This window comes from Oncorhynchus gorbuscha, linkage group LG08 (assembly GCF_021184085.1).
Source record: "Oncorhynchus gorbuscha isolate QuinsamMale2020 ecotype Even-year linkage group LG08, OgorEven_v1.0, whole genome shotgun sequence".
Taxonomy (NCBI): Eukaryota; Metazoa; Chordata; class Actinopteri; order Salmoniformes; family Salmonidae; genus Oncorhynchus; species Oncorhynchus gorbuscha.
The window spans coordinates 21,765,007-21,790,349 of record NC_060180.1 but is presented as its reverse complement, the minus strand read 5'-3'; the positions used below and the strand labels follow the sequence as shown (position 1 = coordinate 21,790,349).

The 25,343-nt window shown below is 43.6% G+C and overlaps 1 protein-coding gene across 2 annotated transcripts in view; it reads left to right on the top strand.

Moving 5' to 3' along the window:
* The first annotated feature begins 7,225 nt into the window (after positions 1 to 7,225).
* psda (pleckstrin and Sec7 domain containing a) overlaps positions 7,226 to 25,343 on the top strand; it is a 44,242-nt gene continuing 26,124 nt past the window's right edge. Inside the window, exons 1-5 of one of the 2 annotated variants that reach the window (XM_046358815.1) lie at positions 7,226 to 7,492; positions 18,635 to 21,173; positions 21,268 to 21,379; positions 23,936 to 24,470; positions 24,675 to 25,132. In XM_046358815.1, the coding sequence (XP_046214771.1) occupies positions 18,810 to 21,173; positions 21,268 to 21,379; positions 23,936 to 24,470; positions 24,675 to 25,104 (3,441 nt within the window). In that variant the 5' untranslated portion in view covers positions 7,226 to 7,492; positions 18,635 to 18,809 and the 3' untranslated portion in view covers positions 25,105 to 25,132. Of the gene's footprint in view, positions 7,493 to 18,634; positions 21,174 to 21,267; positions 21,380 to 23,935; positions 24,471 to 24,674; positions 25,133 to 25,343 lie in introns of those variants that run through there. The other variant, XM_046358817.1, reaches the window with a different exon arrangement.

Sequence of the window (25,343 nt, the reverse complement as noted above, 5' to 3'; positions counted from 1 at the left end):
TATTGCATTACTATTGCTCTCAATGTATGAAGCGAACGACCAAGCAGTGGAAGAATTTATTGTGAGTTGTCAGACTAGAAATAAATAGGCCTATACTGTATATGCTAAAAAAATGCTTATATTTTCGCTAGAGGTGTTTTTTTGAGATATGAATTATGAAAGTGCCCCCTGAAATGTCTTTGCATGGCCATGCAGCTCTTACACTAAAAGGGCATTTTCACAGTATTATTCCAACTTCCATTTATTTTTTAAACATACTTGGTTGATGCGCCTTTGTCAGCGATTACAGCCTCGAGTCTTCTTGGGTATGACGCTTACAGGCCTGGCACACCTATACTTGGGGAGTTTCTTCCATTCTTCTCTGCAGATCCTCTCAAGCTCTGTCAGGTTGGATGGGGAGCATCACTGTACAACTATTGTCAGGTCTCTCCAGAGATGTTCAATCAGGTTGAAGTCCGGGCTCTGGCTGGGCTACTCAAGGACATTCAGAGACTTGGCCCAAAGCCACTCCTGGGTTAGCTGTGTGCGTATGGTTGTTGTCCTGTTGGAAGGTGAACCTTTGCCCCAGTCTGAGGTCTCAAGCACTCTGGAGCAAGTTTTCATCAAGGAACTCTCTGTATTTTGCATCGTTCATCATTCCCTCGATTCTGACGAGTGTCACCGTACAGATGGTGCCAGGTTTCCTCCAGAGTTCAATCCTGGTTTCATCAGACCAGAGAATCTTGTTTCTCATGGTCTGAGAGTATTTAGGTGCCTTTTGGAAAACTCCAAACGGGCTCTCGTGCCATTTACTGAGGAGTGGCTTCTGTCTGACCACTCTACCAATCAGGCCTGATTGATGGTATGCTGCAGAGATGGGAGAACCTTCCAGAAGGACAACCATCTCCACAGAGGATCTCTGTCAGATTGACCATAGGGTTCTAGGTCACCTCCCTGACCAATGCCCTTCTCCTCTGATTGCTCAGTTTGGCCGGGCGGACAGCTTTCGGTAGAGTCTTGGTGGTTCCGATGTGGAAAAGGTCAGGGGGTCTGAATACTTAACGAATGCACCATAGGTAAATAAAAAAACGGTGTGCTAGTGAAAGAATGCTCAGTTTGTTTGTGTGCAGCATTGGGGTACTACCATGTACCGCTAGTAGCATTTTAGCCAAAGACTGTTCTACTAGTTATCGAGTCTGTGTTTTACAAATGTGCAATAAGCATAAAACACAATGATATAGGGAATTGGCAACTAGTTCTCATTCTGAGAAATAAGGTAGGCCACTTGGGCCACACTTCAACATCTGAACGAAGTGGACAGGTTAGCACGGGCGTGGACAATAGTGGGAAACTGCCCTGCCCTCTCTCGTCCCACTGTGGGAGGATTTTGCTACTTTGTGAATTTTGCTTTTGACCGAGGTCATCATAAAATAACTAACATCAGGAAAGTCACAGAACCAATATGTTTCAAAGGTTTATAATTTATTATTCCGGTAACTTTGTAAACTACACATTATTACTTTGAAAATGCTGCGGCACGCTGCAGCCACAGCAAATTGTGCCTTGGACATAATTTTGCTAGATTCTAGGATAGATCTGAATCGGTATAAAGGCTTTGACACCACAGGGCAAAATCATAACCTGGCAATCCCGGAGAATTGATGTCATAAATAGTGATGACAGTTGGTCATTGCGTCAACGGGCATAAGGCGCTTAAAATTGCTACAGAATATTCAATTTCCCACACATTTAATTTTATAATACACAGATAGTCAGCTATAGTAGTTTGAGTTGTAATGTTTAGGCTACTCCTTGTATTTGAAAATTAGGCTATATTTGAAATCAAAATGGCACAGCACGCCCACAAGGAAGGTTGCAACATAGAACATAAACGCCACAAATACAATCTCTATCTCATAATGCCAGTTTATGCAAAGCCAACACTCCTGCCCCACTTTAGAGCGGGAAAGCATCGCTTCATAGTTTGTTTGAATAATACATCATCCACGGCTAATGATTTGGAGGCAAATTTTCCCAAGGTTACGTTCTTTTCTTTTGTAGACGTCACACAATTTTTTTTTTTGTGAGATGCAATAACAATAGTCAAAAATATATAAACTAGATGATATATAAAATAAGATGTACATCTTTTAAACTGTCTATGTATTAGTCTGCTTGTTATATAAGTATGTTTCACAAAAACAAATGTTTTGTTGTTCTGTAGAGTCAACTGTACAATTTGCAGACAACAAAGCCAAAGAGTGCTGTCAGCCTTAGCTCTGCCTAGTGAGTTACTGTAGATAGATCACACACTGTTTTGTTACTGAGCGATTCATGGAGTTTATCTTTAGGTTGAGGGTTTTTCAGTGTACAAAACCGTGATGTACGGACTACAATCACACCAAACATTAAAATCTATGTGTAGTTTGTTTATAGATATGCAGTACTCATGTACAACATGAGTAAACAAGGTTCTCTGTCTGCATAAGTGGTTTATGATGTAGATTTTGCCTAGATTATTTATCATATCAGTTCATGGAAAGCTACTAAATGTATTTAGTCTGTATTTTACTCCAGAGTCTCAGCTGACTGTTTGCATCAACTACCACATCTTTAACCCAGTGATATTTAATGGAAGGAACAGAAATCAAATCTCCAAATAAGACCATGTTGAGACTGCCACCTTTGAAGACTGACACTTTCTGTCTCGTCACTAAGCCCCATACAATGACTGTTTAACAGTTTAATGCAACCCTCAGGTTTCAACCCTTTAGGATAGACCAGTGAGGAGACAATACTTCCAGGCATAATGTACATGCTTTTAAAAAGCCCCAGGCATCAAAGCATCTTTCAAAGCCTGCTCTATGTCATCCTTTAGTTTGACCCTCCTATGAGACACTCATCCCTTTTGGCATAGCTTTTGAATGAGCTTTAGTTTATTACGGTGTCTGTGACTTTCCTACGATGATACACTGCAGAACGACACAAATCAACATTTATTGGTGAGTCCACAGTTCAGTTGTTTCTAGCTCCAACAATGCAGCAAATATCTAGCGAAATCTACAAAGTTAAACATTGTAGTTTGCCTGGTTCTCTTTTATCAATGAACATTCTTGCAGAAGAGCATAGTTCTTGGAAAGGATTTACCTCATCAGCCTCAGATTGTTGTCTCAGATAGAGAATGTATCTTATAGGAGGAAACACAGACTACAGACAGAGGTAGGGATGGAAGTGAGAAATGCTGCCATCTACTGGAGAAGAATATAAAGCTTTTGCCAGCCAAGGTATTTGACTGGTTTATCAAGAATCATTATGAAGAAACAGTGGTAAGATTAGAAGGTATTGTGGGTTCATGTACAGTTGTTGGATACATACAGCATTTAGAGAGAGAGGATGAAAAATAGTCCACATTTAAAGGCGAATGGGCTCCCTACAATGGGATTTCTAGGCAACATGCCAAGCTGCTGGGCTTGTGGGCTGAATGAGAATCACCTCGGTGTGCAGCAGAACCCACCATATACATTACCACTGTTCAAACAGGGCTGATGTGTAGGTGGTTTGTTCAGGGAGATCTATACGTGGGTGGTTTCCCTCTCCAAGCACTAAACTTTTGACAGGCCACAGCAAACTACACACCAGTTCTTGCACAGATGGAAGGATAGAGAGAAAGGAGGGAGGCTTTGGACAGGACTTAGTAGGTTTTATATGATAAGGTGTGTTTGGAAAACCATGAGTTATGAGTGGCCTTGCACTTTTTCATAAACCACATGACCAAAAGTATGTGGACATCTGTTCGCCAAAAATCTAATTCCAAAATCATGGGCATTAATATGGACTTGGTCCCCCCCTTTGCTGCTATAACAGCCTCCACTCTTCTAGGAAGGCTTTCCACTAGATGTTGGAATATTGCTGCGGGGACTGGCTTCCATTCAGCCACAAGAGCATTAGTGAGGTTTGACACTGATGTTGGGCGATTAGGCCTGGCTCGCAGTCGGCGTTCCAATTCATCCCAAAGGTGTTCGATGGTGTTGAGGTCAGGGCTCTTTGCATGCCAGTCAAGTTTTTCCACACCAATCTCGACAAACCAGTTCTGTATGGACCTCGCTTTGTGTTCGGGGGCATTGTCATGCTGAAACAGGAAAGGGCCTTCCCCAAACTGTTGCCACAAAGTTGGAATCACAGAATTGACTACAAAGTCATTGTATAATGTAGGGTGAAAGTTTCCACTGGGATTCTCTGCCTCTAACCCTATTACAGGGGCTGAGTCACTGGCTTACTGGGGATCTCTCATGCCGTCCCTGGAAGGGGTGCGTCACCTGAGTGGGTTGATTCACTGATGTGGTCATCCTGTCTGGGTTGGCGCCCCCCCTTGCGTTGTGCCATGGCGGAGATCTTTGGGGGCTATACTCAGCCTTGTCTCAGGATGGTAAGTTGGTGGTTGAAGATATCCCTCTCGTGGTGTGGGGGCTGTGCTTTGGCAAAGTGGGTGGGGTTATATCCTTCCTGTTTGGCCCTGTCCGGGGGTGTCCTCGGATGGGGCCACAGTGTCTCCTGACCTCTCCTGTCTCAGCCTCAAGTATTTATGCTGCAGTAGTTTATGTGTCGGGGGGCTGGGGTCAGTTTGTTATATCTGGAGTACTTCTCCTGTCCTATTCGGTGTCCTGTGTGAATCTAAGTGTGCGTTCTCTAATTCTCTCCTTCTCTCTTTCTTTCTCTCTTTCGGAGGACCTGAGCCCTAGGACCATGCCCCAGGACTACCTGACATGATGACTCATTGCTGTCCCCAGTCCACCTGGCAGTGCTGCTGCTCCAGTTTCAACTGTTCTGCCTTACTATTATTGAACCATGCTGGTCATTTATGAACATTTGAACATCTTGGCCATGTTCTGTTATAATCTCCACCCGGCACAGCCAGAAGAGGACTGGCCACCCCACATAGCCTGGTTCCTCTCTAGGTTTCTTCCTAGGTTTTGGCCTTTCTAGGGAGTTTTTCCTAGCCACCGTGCTTCTACACCTGCATTGCTTGTTGTTTGGGGTTTTAGGCTGGGTTTCTGTACAGCACTTTGAGATATCAGCTGATGTACGAAGGGCTATATAAATAAATTTGATTTGATTTAAAGATTTCCCTTCACTGGAACTAAGGGGTCTTGCCCAAATCATGAAAAACAGCCCCAGACCATTATTCCTCCTCCACCAAACTTCACAGTTGGCACTATGCATTCGGGTAGGTAGCGCTCTCCTGGCATCCGCCAAACCCAGATTCGTCTGTCGGACTGCCAGATGGTGAAGCGTGCTTCATCACTCCAGAGAATATGGCTGCTTGGCCATGGAAACCCATTTCATGAAGCTCCCGACAAACAGTTCTTATGCTGACATTGCTTCATGAGGCAGTTTGTAAATTGGTAATGAGTGTTGCAACCGAGTACAGGCGATTTTTACCCCCCTACGTGCTTCAGCACTCAGCGGTCCCGCTCTGTGAGATTGTGTGGCCTACCACTTCGCAGCTGAGCCGTTGATGCTAATAGACGTTTCCACGTCACAATAACAGCACTTAGAGTTGACCGGGGCAGCTATAGCAGGGCAGAAATTTGAAAAATTGACTTGTTGGAAATGTGGCACCCTATGATGGTGCCACGATGAAGGTCACTGAGCTGTTCAGTAAGGTCATTCTACTGCCAATGTTTGTCTATGGAGATTGCATGGCGGTGTGCTTGATTTTACACACCTGTCAGCAACGGGTGTGGCTGAAATAACCAAATCCACTCATTTTAAGGGGCGTCCACATACTTTTGTATATATAGTGTATCATGATTCACTGCTATTTTCCTTCAGCCGAACTCAGAGGAACAACAACAAGCGTGTGGTAAGTGTGTAGTGATGAGACAGTAGAACAGGGGTCACAGAGAGAGATTTAATAAGTGAGTGAGGTTGTTTCCACCCAGCCCCCTCAGCTCACAATCATTTACATTTACATTTCATAGCATGTCCAAAAGGTAATGCAGCGTCATCATAGCTTTGATCGAATGACAGGGAATTGCTTGAGAGATGCTTACATTACACTTGGGCTCTGCAATGTCTGGACTGCTATAGAGGGTTTATTCGCTGAGCAATAGCTGTGAATATTAGCATGGGATTATTACTAGTATGTTGACAGAGTGGATGACTCATCCCAGGTAGCAGCCATGGCAACATGTTGCAGGTAAATCATGCTCTATTGTATTTGTTTCTGTTTCTATGTCAGTTGAGCCCGTTCTGATGTATTTATTGTTTTGTGTGGACGTGTGCCAATAGTTTTGTGTTTATTTTCTGATGTGCCTGCTGCATAGGACCACATTCCTGAAGAGTGTGGAATCTTAAGCATGCCTCCTGCCCTCTATGATTACTGTTGTTTATCCTACCTTTTCTATTTCTGTGTCTAAACTCAACCAAGGTCTACATATCCCGGAGGAAATGTAATTTCTGAAACAGTAGTTAGCTTGACAAACGTAATACATCTCTAAATAAATTGTAACTTAGAGAGACAGAGTTGTGTGTATGTGCTGTAGTCCAGCAGCTAGCCCTACATAGGACGCCACGCATTCATACACGGCGTCCTACAGGATGTAGGGTTGACCACCCCCCTGCATGCCTTGGTATAGGGATTATACACATGATCCCCAACACATTCTTTTGGCCTTCTTTAACAGATGTATTATCTTTATTTGGGCCAGTCTCCCAGAACAGGAAAATAATCCTGCAGTAATAGGAAATGTGAATTATTATATGGATTGTAATTCATTGACATTTTTTTGTAGCGGCTGATACATTTTTCGTAAGGGAAAATAGTTTATTTTAGAGATCTAGCAGCCTACGTTTTGGCGTGCTTTTGGGAGCAAATGCCCACTTAGGGAGAATAAGAGTTCATGTTAAATCCTACCATTTCGGGATAATGATATTGGAACAATCCCTCTGGATTTCAACCATGACCCAGATGTTGGACAGTAATTTGCAAATAGCCTTTTTAAAATGATTTTATATAAACTATTGGGAAACAGCAAGCTTATTGTAGCAAACAGTTGGAGCCAAGTTGGGTAAAGAGACAGCAGCCTAATGTCCACATTGTTTCCAAATACTAGTTTACCTACTATGCTATTTAAAAAAACGGTATTACAGCCTTGGGTGCTATCTGGTCCGTCTGTTAGATTATACAGATTTCAAATCCGTTTGAAATGTATTGTAATCTCTCCCTCAAGGAAGCATAAATAGCATGCGCTCTGGGAGAGAAGAGCTCTAGCACGCTCGCATTAGGAGAAAGCGCGCGTGTTGCTCCTCGTCAGGAGCAAAGGTGGATCAGAGGAGCTGTCAGTTTCAGAACCATTTAGCAGTGAATGGAAAGCTCCTTTTCAACCAAGGTTAAAACGTCAGCCTTCTCAATGCGGAAACAGGTGATAGACGGCAGGGAACGTACACACGGCTACGCGGGTCTATCAGGATTCTGCAGCTTCTTATAACATTAGCATTTGTAATGGCAGGGGTAAGTGACTATCTTCCTTCATGAACCGTGACAAGTTGCAGTGCGGCTTGTTATTGTATGCTGGCAATGTTATCCTTCATTAATGAATGAAACGATCTCTCCAGGAATTGTTCCAGCTATAGCCTATTGTTTTCTGTTTGAAGATGGCTTTTGTGTTGAAGCATATCATTTCCATCTGCTTCAGTTCACCAAAAACATCACTTTACAGGTCTGTCGCAGAGCAGAGTGACCATCAGACAGGTACTAGTTGTTTGGGACAGATTTTTAATGTCCAGAGCTCACCTGTAAACTATTTACATTACGGCATTCCCATTGCAGGCCTATCTTGAAATATGACACCTTTCCAGTGATCTGTTATTTGTTGCGCAAGTCTTAGGCAATACAGACTTAGGTTTGGTAATCAAACACCTGATCCCTACCCTAGTATTATTTCAATAAATGCATTCGACAACCATAGGGAATTACAAGACTGAACATAGCAATCTTCCTTAGTTTCAGATATGTCGACCAGACATTCATTTACAATCATTCTTCCATGTCAAGCTGTTGCCTTTAACTAGTAGCCTATGTTGGAACCTGGTATCATTGCTGTCCACAAACGACAAAAAAAAATGGATTTGAATATATCTAATCGCCGTGTCTGACAAGCCTTTTGAAGTGCAGAGGCAGTTGGCCTATTCCCTTTCCTCCAGCCTATCAGGTGACAGTGTTTCTATAAACAGCACTTCACTGACTGCAGTCCCTCCCCACTCGGCACACCACGTCATTTCAACATGGATAATTGGGTCATATTTAGTTGATGTTGATCAATGAGATTACAACCTATTTTTACCCACTCAAAAAGACAGCCAAAAGTTAGTTGAATTGTCAATGTGTTATATCACTATGCTCTCAACCATCTTAAAGCACAACAAAGTTCAAATGGGAATACAATGTCAGATATTTTGTTGCTTTATACAAAAGATGCATGTGTTTTCACTGTGTTTCATATAATAGCAGAAGCAAATGACCTGGATTGCAGTTGAGATTACATTAAAAGTACATGGTGCAAGTGATCAATGCCGTTCAAGATTCTGCACAGGTTATTACAGCATTGCAGGTCTTGGAGATCTTCACAATGACCGTGCTTTGTATGATTACACAAGAAGAAATGGATAGTTACAGTAACCTCAATTTTATGGTTAAATGTTACATTTGAAGTCGGAGATTCACCTTAGCAAAATACATTTAAACTCAGTTTTTCACAATTCCTGACATTGTAATCCTAGTAAAAATTCCCTGTCTTGGGTAGCATTGCCTTTCAATTGTTTAACTTTTTCCACAATAAGTTGGGTGAATTTTGGTCCATGACAGAGCTGGTGTAACTGAGTCAGGGTTGTAGGCCTCCTTGCTCACACATGCTTTTTCAGTTTTTTATTTTACCAGGCAAGTCAGTTAAGAACAAATTCTTATTTTCAATGACTGCCTAGGAACAGTGTGTTAACTGCCTGTTCAGGTGCAGAACGACAGATTTGTACCTTGTCAGCTCGGGGATTTGAACTTGCAACCTTCCGGTTACTAGTCCAACGCTCTAACCACTAGGCTACCCTTCTGCCCACAAATGTTAGGTCAGGGCTTTGTGATGGCCACTCCAATACCTTGACCTTGTTGTCCTTAAGCCATTTTGCCACATTTACATTTACATTTAAGTCATTTAGCAGACGCTCTTATCCAGAGCGACTTACACGACTTTGGAAGTATGCTTGGAGTCGTTGTCCATTTGGAAGAGCCATTTGCGACCAAGCTTTAACTTCCTGACTGATGTCTTGAGATGTTGCTTCAATATATCTGCGTTTTTTGAGCAGTGGCTTCTTCTTTGCTGAGCGGCCTTTCAGGTTATGTCGATATAGGACTCATTTCACTGTGGATATAGATACTTTTCTACCTGTTTCCTCCAGCATCTTCACAAGGTCCTTTGCTGTTCTGTGATTGATATGCACTTTTCTTACCAAAGTACATTAATCTGTAGGAGACAGACCGCATCTCCTTCCTGAGCGGTATGACGGTTGCGTGGTCCCATGGTGTTTATAGTTGCATACTATTGTTTGTACAGATGAACGTGGTACCTTCAGGTGTTTGGAAATTGCTCCCAAGGATGAACCAGACTTGTGGAGGTCTACAATTATTTTTCCTGAGGTCTTGGCTGATTTTTCTTTTGATTTTCCCATGATGTCAAGCAAAGAGGCACTGCGCTTGAAGGTAGGCCTTGAAATAGATCCACAGGTACAACTCCAATTGACTCAGAAGATGACATAACTTTCTGGAATTTTCCAAGCTGTTTAAAGGCTCAGTCAACTTAGTGTATGTAGACCTCTGACCCACTGGAATTGTGATACAGTGAATAATAAGTTAAATAATCTGTAAACAATTGTTGGAAAAATGACTTGTGTCATGCACAAAGTAGATGTCCTAACGACTTGCCAAAACTATAGAAATTACAACGAGTTTTAATGACTCCAACCTCTGTACGTAAAACGTCTGACTTCAACTGTACATAACTTTTCTAAAATAGTCTTAGGCTATTTATTGTACAAAAGTCATATTGTATTGGTTTTGTCTGTCAACACTATCAAATATCAACATTTGAGAGATTTATCTTCTGCTTGGATTGTTCCATCTGTGCCACTGACTTAGTCTGGCTTGGATTGTTCCATCTGTGCCACTGACTTAGTCTGGCTTGGATTGTTCCATCTGTGCCACTGACTTAGTCTGGCTTGGATTGTTCCGTCTGTGCCACTGACTTAGTCTGGCTTGGATTGTTCCGTCTGTGCCACTGACTTAGTCTGGCTTGGATTGTTCCATCTGTGCCACTGACTTAGTCTGGCTTGGATTGTTCCATCTGTGCCACTGACTTAGTCTGGCTTGGATTGTTCCATCTGTGCCACTGACTTAATCTGGCTTGGATTGTTCCATCTGTGCCACTGATTTAGTCTGTCTTGGATTCCAGTTTGTCTAAAAATTATTAATTGATATGTTGGATTCACTTCTCAACCAAAAATTGAAGTTAGACTAGGACTAGTCAAATCATTCTTTAAATGTACTTTAAATTAAGTTTGATTTGATTTAGTCCTGCACAATTCAATATCACTAAAGATAATTACAATTTAAAACAACCAGAGCTTGAAACCATAGGCTTATTGTATTGTCTATTTTTAGTTGCTTACGGGTTTGAATTTAAACACTGGCTGTTGATTACTTCACCAATCCTATAAAGGCCTAAATAGCAGCATTGATGATATATCGGTGATAAAGTATGTTCACATTTGATTTGCTATGTTAAACCAACTATATGGAATTACTTAGAAGGCAACAGGGAATTTATTTAGTGTTGAGAGATCTCCACTTACAAAATCATTCTCACGATAGCACATTGGTAATGGTCAGTGACAGATATAATAGCTAAGCATGGCAGGGCTTGGTTAAAACCCTGGATCGGAGACCAAAGGTTAGCAGTAGTAGATAGACTAATTCTCCAGTATTAGGTGCTGCCCAACCTAAAGCTTAAAATAATAATAAAAATAATAATGTTGAAGATCTGATGTTTTTAAAGGTACAAATTCAACATATTTTATACAAGTGTTGACATTTGTTTACCAGGATGACGATGACTACACATTTACTCTTCAAAACAACAGTTGATGACTTTTTTTCAAATCCAATGTATTTTCTACATAGATTCCACATCACACTACAAATTACATTGAAACAACATTGATTCAACCAGTTTGTGCCCAGTGGGTTGTCCCAGGTGCTACTCTGTCAGTATGGCTGTTGCATGATACTTCTGGGTCTCTCTCACACACACACACACACACACGCACACTGTCCTTCCTACATCTTACCTCATCAATTCTACTCAGCTTTAATGCTGAGGCCATGATATTTTAGCAGTCCTCATTGGTCCATGACATACCTGTTTTCTTTACCTGCTATTGCTTCATTATAGTGTGTTGTAGGAACCACATTTCTGCTGAAATCCAAGGACAACTGGATGATATTTGTTGGAGGATTCAAAGTTGAATTGTCACCTAGAGAATGTACTCTAAAGAAATGTCTCATTTTCCCCCATGTCCCCAGGCTCCCCACTGCAGCCAGAGAATAGATTGTGCCAACAGAGGTAGTGCATTGCGCCATTCTCCAGCCAATATTGATCTGACTGTGTAAGGCACTTGGTTAAGTATATGAGACATCGATGTGTCTGCCAGTGCATAAAGTGGGATTTCAGGGCCACAACTTTCTGATGTCCTATAGCTGGACTGAAGACAATGCGAGGGCATTCCCTCAGTGATGAGTTTTTTTCAGAATCTGAGCTATGATGATGGGGCTTTTAAACTGTCCCCAGATAAAACCACAGCTGACTCTGCATGGTCAGTGGATGTGACTGTAATTAAGAGTAGGGCGTTCAACTATTGACTGCGGGCGATTACAATCTTGGTGAGTAAGGGGTTGATTTTTTCCATACTGTACATTGAAGTGATCTGCTTATATGCTCAGCTGCTGTTGGGTAAACATTTTATGGACAGTCTTGTGACATGAAATTGAATCTGTCTTAAGTGAATTAGTCTCAGCTGTTTACTGGCTCCATTCCAGCTCCCTTGTTTTGAAATCTGACATTGTGTTTGGGTCTGAGGAGACTGATTCCCCCTTAGCATAAGCCCATTGAAGTCAAACCATTCACTCATTAACTTCAGCGAAGCCACAAGACCATTTGCAGCAACCGCTTATATAGCTCACAGCGACCATGTATATAGCTTACTTACCTTCTCATGTTCTTATTTCAATTTATTTTGTGTTTTTGTTCTACCTTATGTTATTTATATTACTACATTGATTACTGCATTATTGGGTTTAGAGCTTGAACGAAAGGCATTTGACTGTACTTGAGCACGTGACATTAACTTGAAACTTAAAGATCACCATTTGTAAAGCTTGTTTTCCGAGCGCGTTGTCTGGTTAAGCTCTCTGTCTGGAAAGGCAAATCCTGGGGAGGAAAAGCAGACGCAGACCTTTCCCCTCATTCTTGTCTGGACGGATCGGACACCATCCAGGAGGAGATTGACTGGGGAAGCTGTGGAAATTCACTCCTAACTGTAGCCAAACCACAGAGGAAATATGGTGGGGGTGGGGGGACACACACACAATACAGTGGGTGTGCCATTGTTAAGCTGTCACTTCTGAGGCAGTGAGAAAATAACTTACATGGTCTCTTCTCTGCTATTTATCTGTCATCAGACTTGATTGACAGAATTTATTACACACAATTTCCAAGTCCAGAACCTCCTAGTGAGGTACAGTAGACATGCTGCAGACAGCCTGTCAGTGGTGATACCTAGAGAGAGTGCTAGTAGTGTTATCAGAGGGAAAGAGAAACTGACTGTCTGTCCAAGCGTGAGAGTGTGTAGGTGATGCCTCAAATTTGTTTATTCTTGTTTTTCCTCAGAGGTTCACAACTGTTAGCCCCTATGACTCAAATTAGCTAAATTAGTTTCTATCCTCTGAATAAGAGAAGGGCCCCAGTCCCCTCTGACCTTGTTACTGCCCCAGCAACTATAAGCTGCATGGTCCTTCACCATCTGTTAGTGCTAAACAGACTACTTTACACCAGTAGCCATTGGGCCGTTAAGACAGCACTGGATCAAGGGATCTGATTGGTCGAGCACTCTTCCTAAAGGGAGGGACAAAGCACCATGAGTGGCAGGAGGTGGAAGATGGCACTCTATTGGACTTAGGCAGGTCTGGAGGGGGGGAGGAGGAGGGAGGCCTAAATCTAGTATGGATGAGCTGGCGAAGGGGACAGCCACTGTGAGTCTAGAGGTGGCAAAGAGGAGAAATGGAGATTAGGAGAAAGAGGGAGGCAGACCCAGACTGTGCTGCTGCAACTCGGGGGATAGCAGTTGCTATGTGTACAGTGTGTGTGTGGGACTGTGTGTATAGTGTGTGTCTGTAGGATGAACAAAAATGGGGGGGGGGGGGGGGGGGGGGGTAGGGAATCCTATTAGTCTGAGTAGAGAAAAAGTAGGCCTAAGTACCCTGCTCATCAGGGTGTAAGTGTGTTCCATCGTGTGTGTTTTTGATATGAGCGAGTGTGAGAGAAAGAACATGTTGATCCTCAAGTGTTATGAGGTTGTAATCAGTGTGCCTTGTTCAACATGTGGCCGTGCGATATTAATATAAATGTCTATTGGTCTCCTGGTTTTAGAAATACTTTATGTTAACGGTTTTCTAATTGACCAGAATTGACAGATGTATTTTTAAATTGTAAACTTGGTTTCTAGTCTGTGAAAAACAGACAAATCAATTTTTTCTATAGCCCTTTGTACATCAGCTGATATCTCAAAGTGCTGTACAGAAACCCAGCCTAAAACTCCAAACCGCAAGCAATGCAGATGTAGAAGCACGGTGGCTAGGAAAAACTCCCTAGAAAGGCCAAAACCTAGGAAGAAACCTAGAGGAACCAGGCTATGAGGGGTGGCCAGTCCTCTTCTGGCTGTGCCGGGTGGAGATTATAACAGAACATGGCCAAGATGTTCAAATGTTCATAAATGACCAGCATGGTCGAATAATAATAAGGCAGAAAAGTAGAAACTGTTGAAACAGACGTTGTTTATTTTTAGGTTTTCCTTTTTAGGAGGGAGTCATTTAAAAAATAAGTTATTCTTTCTGGTCATCAGGGGAGATGGATATGCGTGATAGTTTGAATTTGATGAAAGGAAATGGTTCAGACTTTTTATTTTTTAAAGCAATGAAATGAAAATGTTAGTACCGTCTCCTGGCTGTAATGATGTCCAGCAGTCTGGTTGTTGTCCTCTGGATTTATTCCACTTCATACGGGCCCAACTAACTATGTCTGACTCCTGCCAGACGTATCCAATAACGTAAGCACAGGCCCTGGACCCTGTCTCAAGTACGGTGAGTTAACCTTGTTGTGTAAATTGTTTAAGAAATAACCACACAACAGATTTAGTAGTGGAAGTAGCATTAGTTGTTAGATGCATAGGAACTTTTTCAGGTTGGTGGGCATATGACCCAGTGGTTCTATTAAACGAATCGGTGTCCATTTCAAGTTGTTGTCAGTTACCTTGGCATTCACAGATCGTGTTAACTTGCAATATGTCCTGTGACTCGACTCTTAATCGCCTCTCCATGTGTTCGTTCTGTAGTTCGTTCTGTGTTCGTTCACACAACCTTACTCACCTTGATTGGCCAGTGTGTAGGGATAGCTGTGGTGACCAACTGTGTGTATTGTGTTCTCAAACAGCAATGTTGTACATGGCTCAAAGTGAAACTGCGAAGGGAGGCTCAGGAACCTCAATGGCACAAAATATGAGGATAAATGGTGCTGGGTATTATGATGAGCGAGACAGTCGTCAAATAACTGCAATCAATTCAACAGGTTAACAATCACCAAATGCATTTCTCACAGATGCCTCAGAATACCTCTGAGCATGTGTTTGTGTCAATGTGCATCTGTGTACAAATACATGTGTACACTTGCAGCTAACTTCCTGCAATTTTACACATTTAGCCATGGGGCAAAAATAAAAATGTGCAGTTGTATAGGTAATCTGATGTTATTCTACACATTTTGCCACAAGGCTGAAAAAAATGTTGCTTTTTAAATACAATTTCCTGTAATTCTACACACTTTGCATGAGGCAGAGAGGGAAATGCAGATTTATTGCTCATTTCATGCTATTTTACACATTCTGCCATGAGGCTGAGAGAAAATGTAGCATTTAAAGCTAATTCAAGCTAAAATATAGGTGTGTTGACTGATAAAGGCACAGAAAAAAATGTTAGGTGCAGTGAAATGTGTTTCACACCGTCGGCCATAGTAGTATGAGCTGTCTTGTTTGCTAAATGAACAAATGAAATGGGCAGTGGCATGGTTCATATAGCCATAGAATCAGTGACATGCCTCAATGCAGTCATATTTGTGGCTTACTGGGGGGTTGCTTTGTTAGTTATTTTTGGCAACCCATCCTGTGACAGTGAATGTCATTACGGTTAATCTGTTCTGTTATATGTAATCAAATCTGACTAACTCAGTGCACTGCTTGCTATTGTATCTGATGGTGTTTGCATGACTAAGTAAAAATACAAATAATGTCCCATTTGGAACACTGACAAGTGAAGAGCAGCAACAACAACAAAAAATAGCTCAACCTGATCGGGTGAGCCTACGCCCCTGGTGTAAGTGTGCAGCTGTGGGTGTGTGAGGCATGTGTGAGACTGCCCCCCCCCTGTACCATGTGGAAATGTGGAAGGTCATGGCACAACCCTGCTTCTTCCCTGGGATCTCAGGTAGTTATCACCTGCTGTGTGTGTGCATGCATGTGTGTTTAGGGTCTGAGATGATTTGGATCATTGTCTATTTCAAGGCCTACATAAAGATGGAAGATATACTTTTAGGTCTTGCTGAAATGGGAGATGATTGTTTGTTGATTTCCAGACAAAAAAAGCATGATCTTTTCAAACTAAATGAGACTTATTCATTACTTAGTTGCCTTAGTTACCTTTGTCTGGCCTTGGTAACTACTGTCTTACTGGTATAGTGTCAATGAATCAAAGGAGGAGAGAGACTTTCTAAGGAACAGCAGTGGGAGAGGTTAAAGGATATTTCTCTCTACCTGCTACACTGATCACGGGTGTCTGAGTGTCTCTACATGTGGTGTGTGAGGATCAGACTGACAACTAGGGCCAGGACGATACCAATATTGCGATACGATCGTGGCAAGGAAACAAAACACAAAATGGATTTGACTTCTTTAGATAAACAGCCCTAATGTTGGAAACAAACATCATTATGTTGTCATCCAGAGTCACATTTTATTTCCTTTTCAAACGATAGCTCGCAATATTTTACATACAGCAGGTTTTTAAAGGACCGGAGAGTTTGGTCTGCCAAACATTGTGTCCGGTAGGAACTAATATTAGAGCAGTGTGCTAGCAGTGGCAATGGTTGGGGTCTTCCTGCTCCTCGTGATTTGTAGGGTAATGACTATCCTGCCGTGACTAAGGTAGAGACAACAGAGTGAACAAGTTCCTCAGAAGGTGGGCCCATGACCTCTGATATAGTGCACAAATATTGAGAGGTTGACCCTGTTAGAGCCACTTTAGAATTTCACCAGATATTCTATCTATTTCGATATCAGAATTAGTTGCTTCTCTCTGGTATCTGTGTACTCAAACAAACTGAGGGAATTTTACACTTGCTATTCTAGATTTAGGACTTGGTGAGTGTAAACTTGACAGACTACAGATTTGGATTGTTAACAAAACACTTGGAATGTGGAATGTTTTGGGTAAAAGGAGTCTGCCTGCTGTTCTCGCTTGTTCTGCTTCATTCTGAGCCTTCAAGTTCAAGGATCCTTCACCTGTGAAAATAGAGCTCTGTTGGATTAATCAAAGCTAACAGGCCTTTGGCCAACAAGCAATCGGACACATTAATGGAGTCTATAAAGATACAACCACCCAAGCAAGACCTGTACTGTATCATAACCAACTGTTTACCGTCATCCCCTATGATACTATTTCTGGCTATGTCCATATCCACCAAAAACAATATGACAGTTTACTACAGAATACTATAGTACTTACTATAGAATTCTGTAGTGATCTTTACAATACTATACTACACACTGTAGTATACCTTCACGTTGACCTTCAAGCTGACTTGTCTAGTTAAATATAGGTTTTTTTTTTTTAATACCTCAATCATGTGTTGTACTTATGTTATGTTAATGTTATAGTCTACTGTAAAATACTACAAAAACAAAATCAATACTACAGTTATGTTAGCAAAAACACTACAGTTTTAAAAACACTACAGTAATAACTATAGTGTTTAATTAGCATGTACTGTACAGTACCCTGCCATTTCCTGTCCCCAAATCTCAATTTGTCCCACCCATAAGTCAGAGACCTACATTGCAAGTATAGACTATATATTTGCTATTTTATTAAGATCCCCATTAGCTGTTTCGAAAGCAGCAGCTCCTCTTCCTGGGGTCCATACAACATGAAACATGACATAATACAGAATGTTAATAGGGAAGGACAGAACTACATCGATTTAAGAAAGGCCTACATATCAATACCAACACACCAACTATCTAGGTCAAGTAGGGGAGAGGCTTTGTGCCGTGAGGTGTTTCTTTATCGGTTTTTTAAAAACCAGGTTTGCTGTTCATTTGAGCAATATGAGATGGAAGGGAGTTCCATGCAATAATGGCCCTATATAATACTGTACGCTTTCTTGAATTTGTTCTGGATTTGGACTGTGAAAAGACCCCTGGTGGCATGTCTGGTGGGGTAAGTGTGTGTCAGAGCTGTGTGTAAGTTGACTATGCAAACTATTTGTAATTTTCAACACACTATTGTTTCTTTTAAAAATAAGAAGTGATGCAGTCAGTCTCTGCACAACTCCTAGCCAAGATAGACTGTCACGCATAGTATTTATATCAGCCCTCTGATTACAATGAAGAGCAAGACAGCGTTCTGTTCTGGACCAGCTGCAGCTTAACTTGGTCTTTCCTTGCAGCACTTGACCACACAACTGAACAATTATGAAGATTAGACAAAACTAGAGCCTGCCGGACACATTTTTCTTTGGGAGTATGGGCTGTACAAGTTATTAAAAAAAGAGCAGACTCTCTGAACTGTTGATTCAGACCTCAGTCCTACCTACCTACATGTTATGGAAAATTTGCTCTGAGTATTTTGTTCAGTAGATTTCTTTTAATATTACAGTACAGTCCCATTGTATACTATAGTATTTTGTGAGTAGGCCTAAATGTATAGGTTTTACATTTCAGATGCACAAGTTCACAACCTTGAACCTCAGTCAGAATGACTGGGAGTAAAGCTATTATCGATATTTATTTCGCTTAGTCACCCGCCCAGGGGGTCAGGGAAACACATCCCTAGACTGTGATGTCATGGCGTGATTGGTAGACAATGGCATGACAGCATCACCTCAGGTTACAAAGATGGATTCTGAATTCAGTAACAGTCTTTGATATAATTTTGTGTAAGTTTGTTTTATTGTCTTTTTAAAAGAACATGTTCCCATTGTGTCCTTTCTCTCTTTCTCTTTGACAGCCTGAAAAGAAGATGAGCAGAGCAGCATGGCGACGAGACCTGTCAATCATCTTCCAGCTTACTGACCCTCACCAAATGAACCCATTTTTTTGATTCATTTTGGGTTAGAAAGGAAGCTTAAGAGACAAACAAAAAGAAAGAGACAGAGGCCTGCACTGAGGCTAGTGTGGGGACCATGTCTCAGTCTGGCAAGATCCTGCACCTGTATGTGGAGGTGAGGTCTGTCCCGGAGGAAGAAGGGAAGGAGTTGGGGGGTGGTGTGGAGGGGATTCACTCACTAGTGCTCCAAGAGCCGGACATCCTACCTCAGTCCCAGCGCACTCCCAGCCACTCCACCTGTACCTGCACCTCCACCCCCAGCCCAACATCCATGTCCCCTGGAGTGGTGCATAATGTTGGGGGCAGCACTCCCAGCCTCACCCCCTCCAAGTCCTCTTCGAGACACTCTGTCAGTTTCCAGCTGGACCTACCGGACAACTCTGGACCGCCCATCCACCACAGGCAGAGTCTGCCTTACGAGGGGACTGGTCAACTGCTCTCCACTCTCCAGCCTGCACCCGATGGTCCGCAGCATGGAACTCTGGTGCGCCCCCGCTCCTCAGACATTGAGCACTACCAAGGGAGGGTGCCCCTATCCCCTGCCTGCTCTGGGATAATAACTGCCCCCTCCACTCCAACCAGTGGGTGCAGGTTCTACGATAGCTCTGGTGTGGGGCATGAGGGCAAACGCTCTGTGGTCAGCTTTAGCTACATAGAGAAAGCCAGCATTAAGTCTGTGGACAGCCCCTGCAGTGCTTTGTGCCAAAGTATACCTGAGAACCCCTTCAGTAGAGGAATGGAGGAGGGGTATCTGCCTGCCCGCCTCAGGAAGAGGCTTAGTGACCCTGTGTGGTCAGACAGCTGGAAGCCCTCCGGTAGCTCCAGCCCCAAACTGTCCCCCAAGGGCTCCCCCTGTCTCCGCAGGTCCACTCTGGACACTGTAGCTAGAGAAGCCACCTACAGGGCCATGGAGGAATTTGGCTCTCCGGAACTGAGGCGCAGACTGGCAGCCTACAGCCCAGACCAGAGCCCCAGCTTTCCACGGCACTACCAGCAGCAGCTCCGCTGCAAGTCCTGGGTAGGGTCCCCAGTCCTGCCTCAGGGTACCAAAACACTGCCCGTCAATCCAGACAGGAGGCACAGTTTAAATGGCCTCACCAGAAGCCCAGCTTCTGACCAGCTCTTCGTTCAAGCCAGGCAGTCCTACTACAAATACACCATGTCCCCCTCCAGTGTTCGCCACCACTATGGTGTCCATAACCACAGGCCAGGCCTGGGGGACGAGAGCCCCAGCTTGTCCTCCAAGTTCCGCCCGCCTTTACCTACAGGGAGGCCCACTGCGATCCAGCATGACATACCAGCAAGCATGTCTACCAGCACCTCGGCCTCTTGCAACCAGAGGACTAGCAGCCAAACCAGCAGCTATACTCCTAGCGATAGCCACTGCTTACCCAACAAAGTAAACTCCAAACTGTCAGATAAGTCAAATGGAGGCAAGCTGGGAGAGGGATTGAACCAGACCAGTGGCCGGAGAAGTATCTCCCAGGCCTCTAGCCCTGACATGGCCCATAAGCTGGCAGAGGAAGTTACCAAGCTTCCCACCATCCTCATGGACAGGAGGACTCCCTCCCCCACCCCGTTCCAGACTGACTCGGCTAAGTCAGAGAGCCCCAGGCCTGGCTACCTCTCTAGGAAGTCTCAACCCTATACCACCCTCCAGGGCACGGGTTCTCCAGCGCAGCCCCACCCTGAAGCCAACAGTAACACCCAACATCAGGACCACAGGTGGACAGACGAGGAGTCTCCTAGTGTTGGATGCCACTCCAGAGAGTCCAGACCAGGCCAAGGCTCGAGGCAAGCCTCCCCCCTCCTACAGCAGAAGGGCATCTCCCCTACTATGCCAGCTATGCTGCACCCAGTGGTGGCGTCCCAGACCCCTATCATAGACCCTCGGCTACAGAGAGCTGAGCTGGTGGCGAAAGACAGCCCCACCCTGCACCGCCACCAACCCCCACAGTACATGGGAGACCGGGGCTCCCCTGGCCTGTATAGGAGACAGTACGACACCCTCTTTGACAGAGGGGATCCAAGGGACAGCCCGGAGAGCAGCAGGCGCCTGGTTATAGGCCTTGACATGGAGCCACCAGACAGCTGGACCTCCAGGATGCAGCAGTGGAGGGAGAACGTGTCCGTCACGGACCAAGACGAGTCCAATAGGGAGGATCAGACTGCTGATGGTGATGGATTGTGTGTGGTGACCAAGGAAGAGCTGATTCAACAGGGGAGGGATGAAGCAGCTGTGTCGGGGGATAAACATGGGGTAAACGGGAGGGAGACCCAGGACCATAGCGGCTTGCTGGGGTCTTCCCAAAGCTCCAGTGGAGTGACAGGCAGTCTAGAGGAAAACAGTCAGCCAGAGAGGGACTGTCTCTCACCAGAGACTTCCAGCCAGTCCAGCCAGAAGAGCAATGACACTGAAGACACTGCTTCTGGGATGCAGGTGGGGGAGTGCGAGATTGTAAGAGACTGTTTACAAGTGTACGTTGTACTTTATCACCTACTCAACCATTCTCCCTGTCTTTCACCTGTTGTAGTCAGACAGCCACTACTCTGTGCTGGGCCCATCCTTGCACTCCCAGAGGATTGCCCATGCCAAATGGGAGTTCCTGTTCGGACAGCCCACAGAGGACTGCCACGATTCTAAAGGTGGGCGGTCCTGTCCTGAAAGAGCTCTAATCACTGTCTTACTCCTCCTCTAGTTTAGACTTCCTAGTTCGTCAGCCCCTCCTTGTGAACAAGCAGCTAGCTGCACAATATTCCTGTAATCCAATTAGCTTTGGCTATAGAGCCATCATGGCCTGGCATTAGCGCTGTCCCTTTTAAACTCTGACTGACTTGCTTCCTTCTCTTGCAACACAAACATTTTCTTTGTTTACCCAAAAGGTTACAGCACTTTATTGATCGTTTAGAGCAGGGGTAGGCAAATAGGTTTAGGACTGGAACATAATTATATTACTAATTATAATTATATTAATTTGTACACTGCAAATTGACCACAACTAAGACCAAAAAGAGATTGTATTTGAAAATCCAATCATTACATACCTGGATTATAATGACACGGTCACATATAATTTTTTACATTTGTGGTAATACTTAGGAACTGATTTCCTAAATTAAACTTGACCAAAAATGAAAATCATTCAAACATTTACATTTCTTACTAAACTTTGGGGGGGGCCACAAATGATCACTCGCTGGACGGTTTTAGCCCCTCAGGCTGCCTGTTTCCGACCCCTGGTTCAGTCTACACGTCTCCGCATCACACGTCTTTCCTTTAATGTGTACTTTCCTGTTAATTAAATTTAGACCTTGGAGAATCTATCCCCTTGTGTTTAATTTATGTTTTCTTTATCCCTTCTCTATCACTCATCTTCTACCATTCACTATTGAATTACAGTACTCATCACAGACCGTGTGTTATAGGCCTCAAAACAGTGAATGTCTTCACAATAAAACTGTTATAATAACAATCTATACATTTAGAACAAGTAATTTTATTACATTTCCATGGTCTTTAGAACAGGCCATTTTACTTAGTGGGACAAAAATATTGAGGGCTCTATTTTAACAAACCTAACGCAATGGTAAATCTTAGTGCTGGCGGTAGCATTATAGTTTTGGGGGTGTCCAATCTTTTAGCTATTTTCACAACCGGAATTATGGGCGCAGTAACTGGCAGTGGCGCGAAAGGGCTGTGTTCTGATGAATAAACAAGTTCTGGGTGTGTCGAGGCTTGGCCCTTCATTAGCCAATCATGATGTGCTCCATGGCTAAATATGTGATTGCTTCAAGTTGTGTATTTTTGGTCTCTTATCTATTGCGTTGTCATCTACTCCATTATAGCCTAGTTCATTAAATAGCCTGAACCATATTTGCAAAATATGTTGAACATGTTCGCAACCCATGTTGTTCTAGATTCATTGCTTCAATATGGAAATGCATCCGCTAAACATCGGCTATAGTATTAATACTAATATAGGGGCTAGGCCTACTGTAAAATGCAGAATGGACATGCCAAGCGTAGTCTATAATCAAGATTTAATTCGCTAGGCTAACGAAGCAACCATTTTGTTTTAAATAGGCAATGTCTAAATGTAGTTACAGGTACCATAATTGCTCCCCGTCGGCTTACAATACAGACAAGGCAACTTCGACTATGTAGAGTTTTACGCACATCCAAACTTTTCACAGGAGCTGGATAAAGATCCAATATAAAGAGAAAGGAGGCATGTCCACACACCGTTATACAGCTCGCAAATGTCATGTTTTATAAACATCATGGAACCATCTGACAGGTCATATTTGCACTTCTCCAGAAATAGCAGGAGAAATCACAAAACATTCAAGCCATGTACGTTCTCACCATAAACCCATGGACGGTGAATCTTTCGAAGAAGTTTGTTTTTCGTTTCATTGGATTAAAAAACGTTTATTTTTTTAAACTAACAACATTTTACTTGAAAAAAGTGAAATACAGGCATGTGAATAATAATATTTCAAAGCAAGTCTCAGTAGACCATTTAAAATCTCTTTATTCATGGGCTACTTTTGGCTAATGGACAGTATTACAAGATGCACCTATGAGATACTGCTAAACCAGCTTTGATTAAGGGGAGGGTAGGCTATGCTTGGTTTTGGTTTTTAATCGAAATGGGGGGGGATCATACTGTTTCGAAATACGAGATTCACTGGCACAAAAGGCATATCTCTCCTTCCATGGGTACTGTGCGTCAAGGCTGGATAGGCTGTTCTTCCTCTCCAAAGCCAAGCCATTATCAGCTGTGTTTACCGCTAAGACCTGCCTTTTGTGAGTCTTAAAACTGTCCATTACTGCTGCATGAAATTGTCACTTTTGCGCCTGTTAAGGACACACCTCAAATATTGCCACCCCTCCCAGCTCAGCGCAAGTGAGCTGATGTTAAACAGGTAAATTGCCAAACCTGGCGTTATGGCTGGAAGCTGCAGTTTTTCCATGACAAAATTGCAAACTAACGTGCATAGAGCAGTCAGTCCTCTCAACACAATGTACCATCATAATGGAATACAATCTATACATTTACTTCTGGTCTTTAGAACAATACATTTATGATTATTTGTGCATGGTTTTTAGAACATGCCATTTGACTAAGTGCAAGATATCTTGGTAAACAATATTCATGCACACTTTTACAATTTCTTTTTCGATATCCTACTCTACAGCCCCCCCTAGGGGCACCTCCAGCGAGTCTCCCAAGCCTACCCCTCCCTCCTCCCTGCCCCTGAAGCCCACAAATCACTGGAGGGGGCTGGATGATGAGGGACAGAGTTTATCCTATCACAACGTCCAGCAGGTGGAGGTGGACCTGGTGACTCCGCCCCCAGTCGCTGTGGTTGGCATCTCACCCAAGACGGGCATCATCCGGAAAACCATCAAGTACTCTGAGACGGACTTAGATGCGGTGCCCCTGAAATGCTATAGGGAAACAGACCTGGATGAGGTAATGTTAGCTGAGGCTGAGGCCCAGGCAGAGAGAGAGAGAGAACAGGAGGAGGTGGAAGTGGACTCTGCCTTTGGGAGTAATCGCAGCGTGCTGGCCACCTCGGCCTCTAGCGCCAGTACCATAGTCCACACAGACGGAGAGGTGGAGGAGCTAGAGGAGATGGTGAGCTGGGCCAGTGTGAGGATGCAGGGGGATAAGAAGAGACAACATGCCACCCATGAGGATAATCAGACGTACAGTCTTCTGATGAAGGGGTGAGCCATCCACTGTTCAAACACACCATAACTTGAAAGCAAATATAGAGATGAGTTTAACACCTCATACCTACAGTACCTGTGCCTACCTCAAATCGAAACTACAATGTATTGATTGAAACAATGTACAGATCTGTTGAACTTGTAGAAAACAATGTCAAGGAGTATCCCATGTTAAGATGTACATGTTTTTTTCCCCTGTAGTCGTCCGTTGGACTACATATCAGATTCCCATTCAGCACTCAAGTCCCCCATCTCATTGACCAGCCCTCGCAGGACCTCTGCGGATGGCCTTGACTCCTTCAGCCACCACTTTGAGAGCATTGTGGAGTCTCACCGGGCTAAGGGCACCTCTTACAGCAGCCTGGACAGCGTTGACCTCTTGACCTCCAGCGGCCCGCACGTTTTCACCTTTGACCTTCCCACCCTCACCCCTGAGATCCAGAGCCAGATATGTGAGAGTGCGCGTCACATCACGGAGCTGAGTTTTGCCCCCTGGCCCATCCAGAGCCTCCCAGGGTGTCTGTCCCTGTCCGGTCTGAGAACACCCTGGCCCCCACAGGAGACGGGCTCAGCAGCTACTCTGAGGATTCTACTTCAGGAGGGAAGTCCTGGTTGGAGAAAGTCTCAATGAAAACTAACTTAGACTTTCCTCTCATTCGGTGAGTGACAGACAAACAGTCCAAATGAAAGCATGGACGTCAAGGTATACTTAATTTAGACCGTTTTGCACCGGCAACTTTGCCGTGTCCGTGCAGGAGAAAGTGGTAACATGCACGCGCAAAGTCACAATCCCTTCACCAACCTCGAGATTGTTTAGCTGTGATATCTCTTGAGTGCATTTTTGTGTTTGGTGGTGGCACCACCTACATA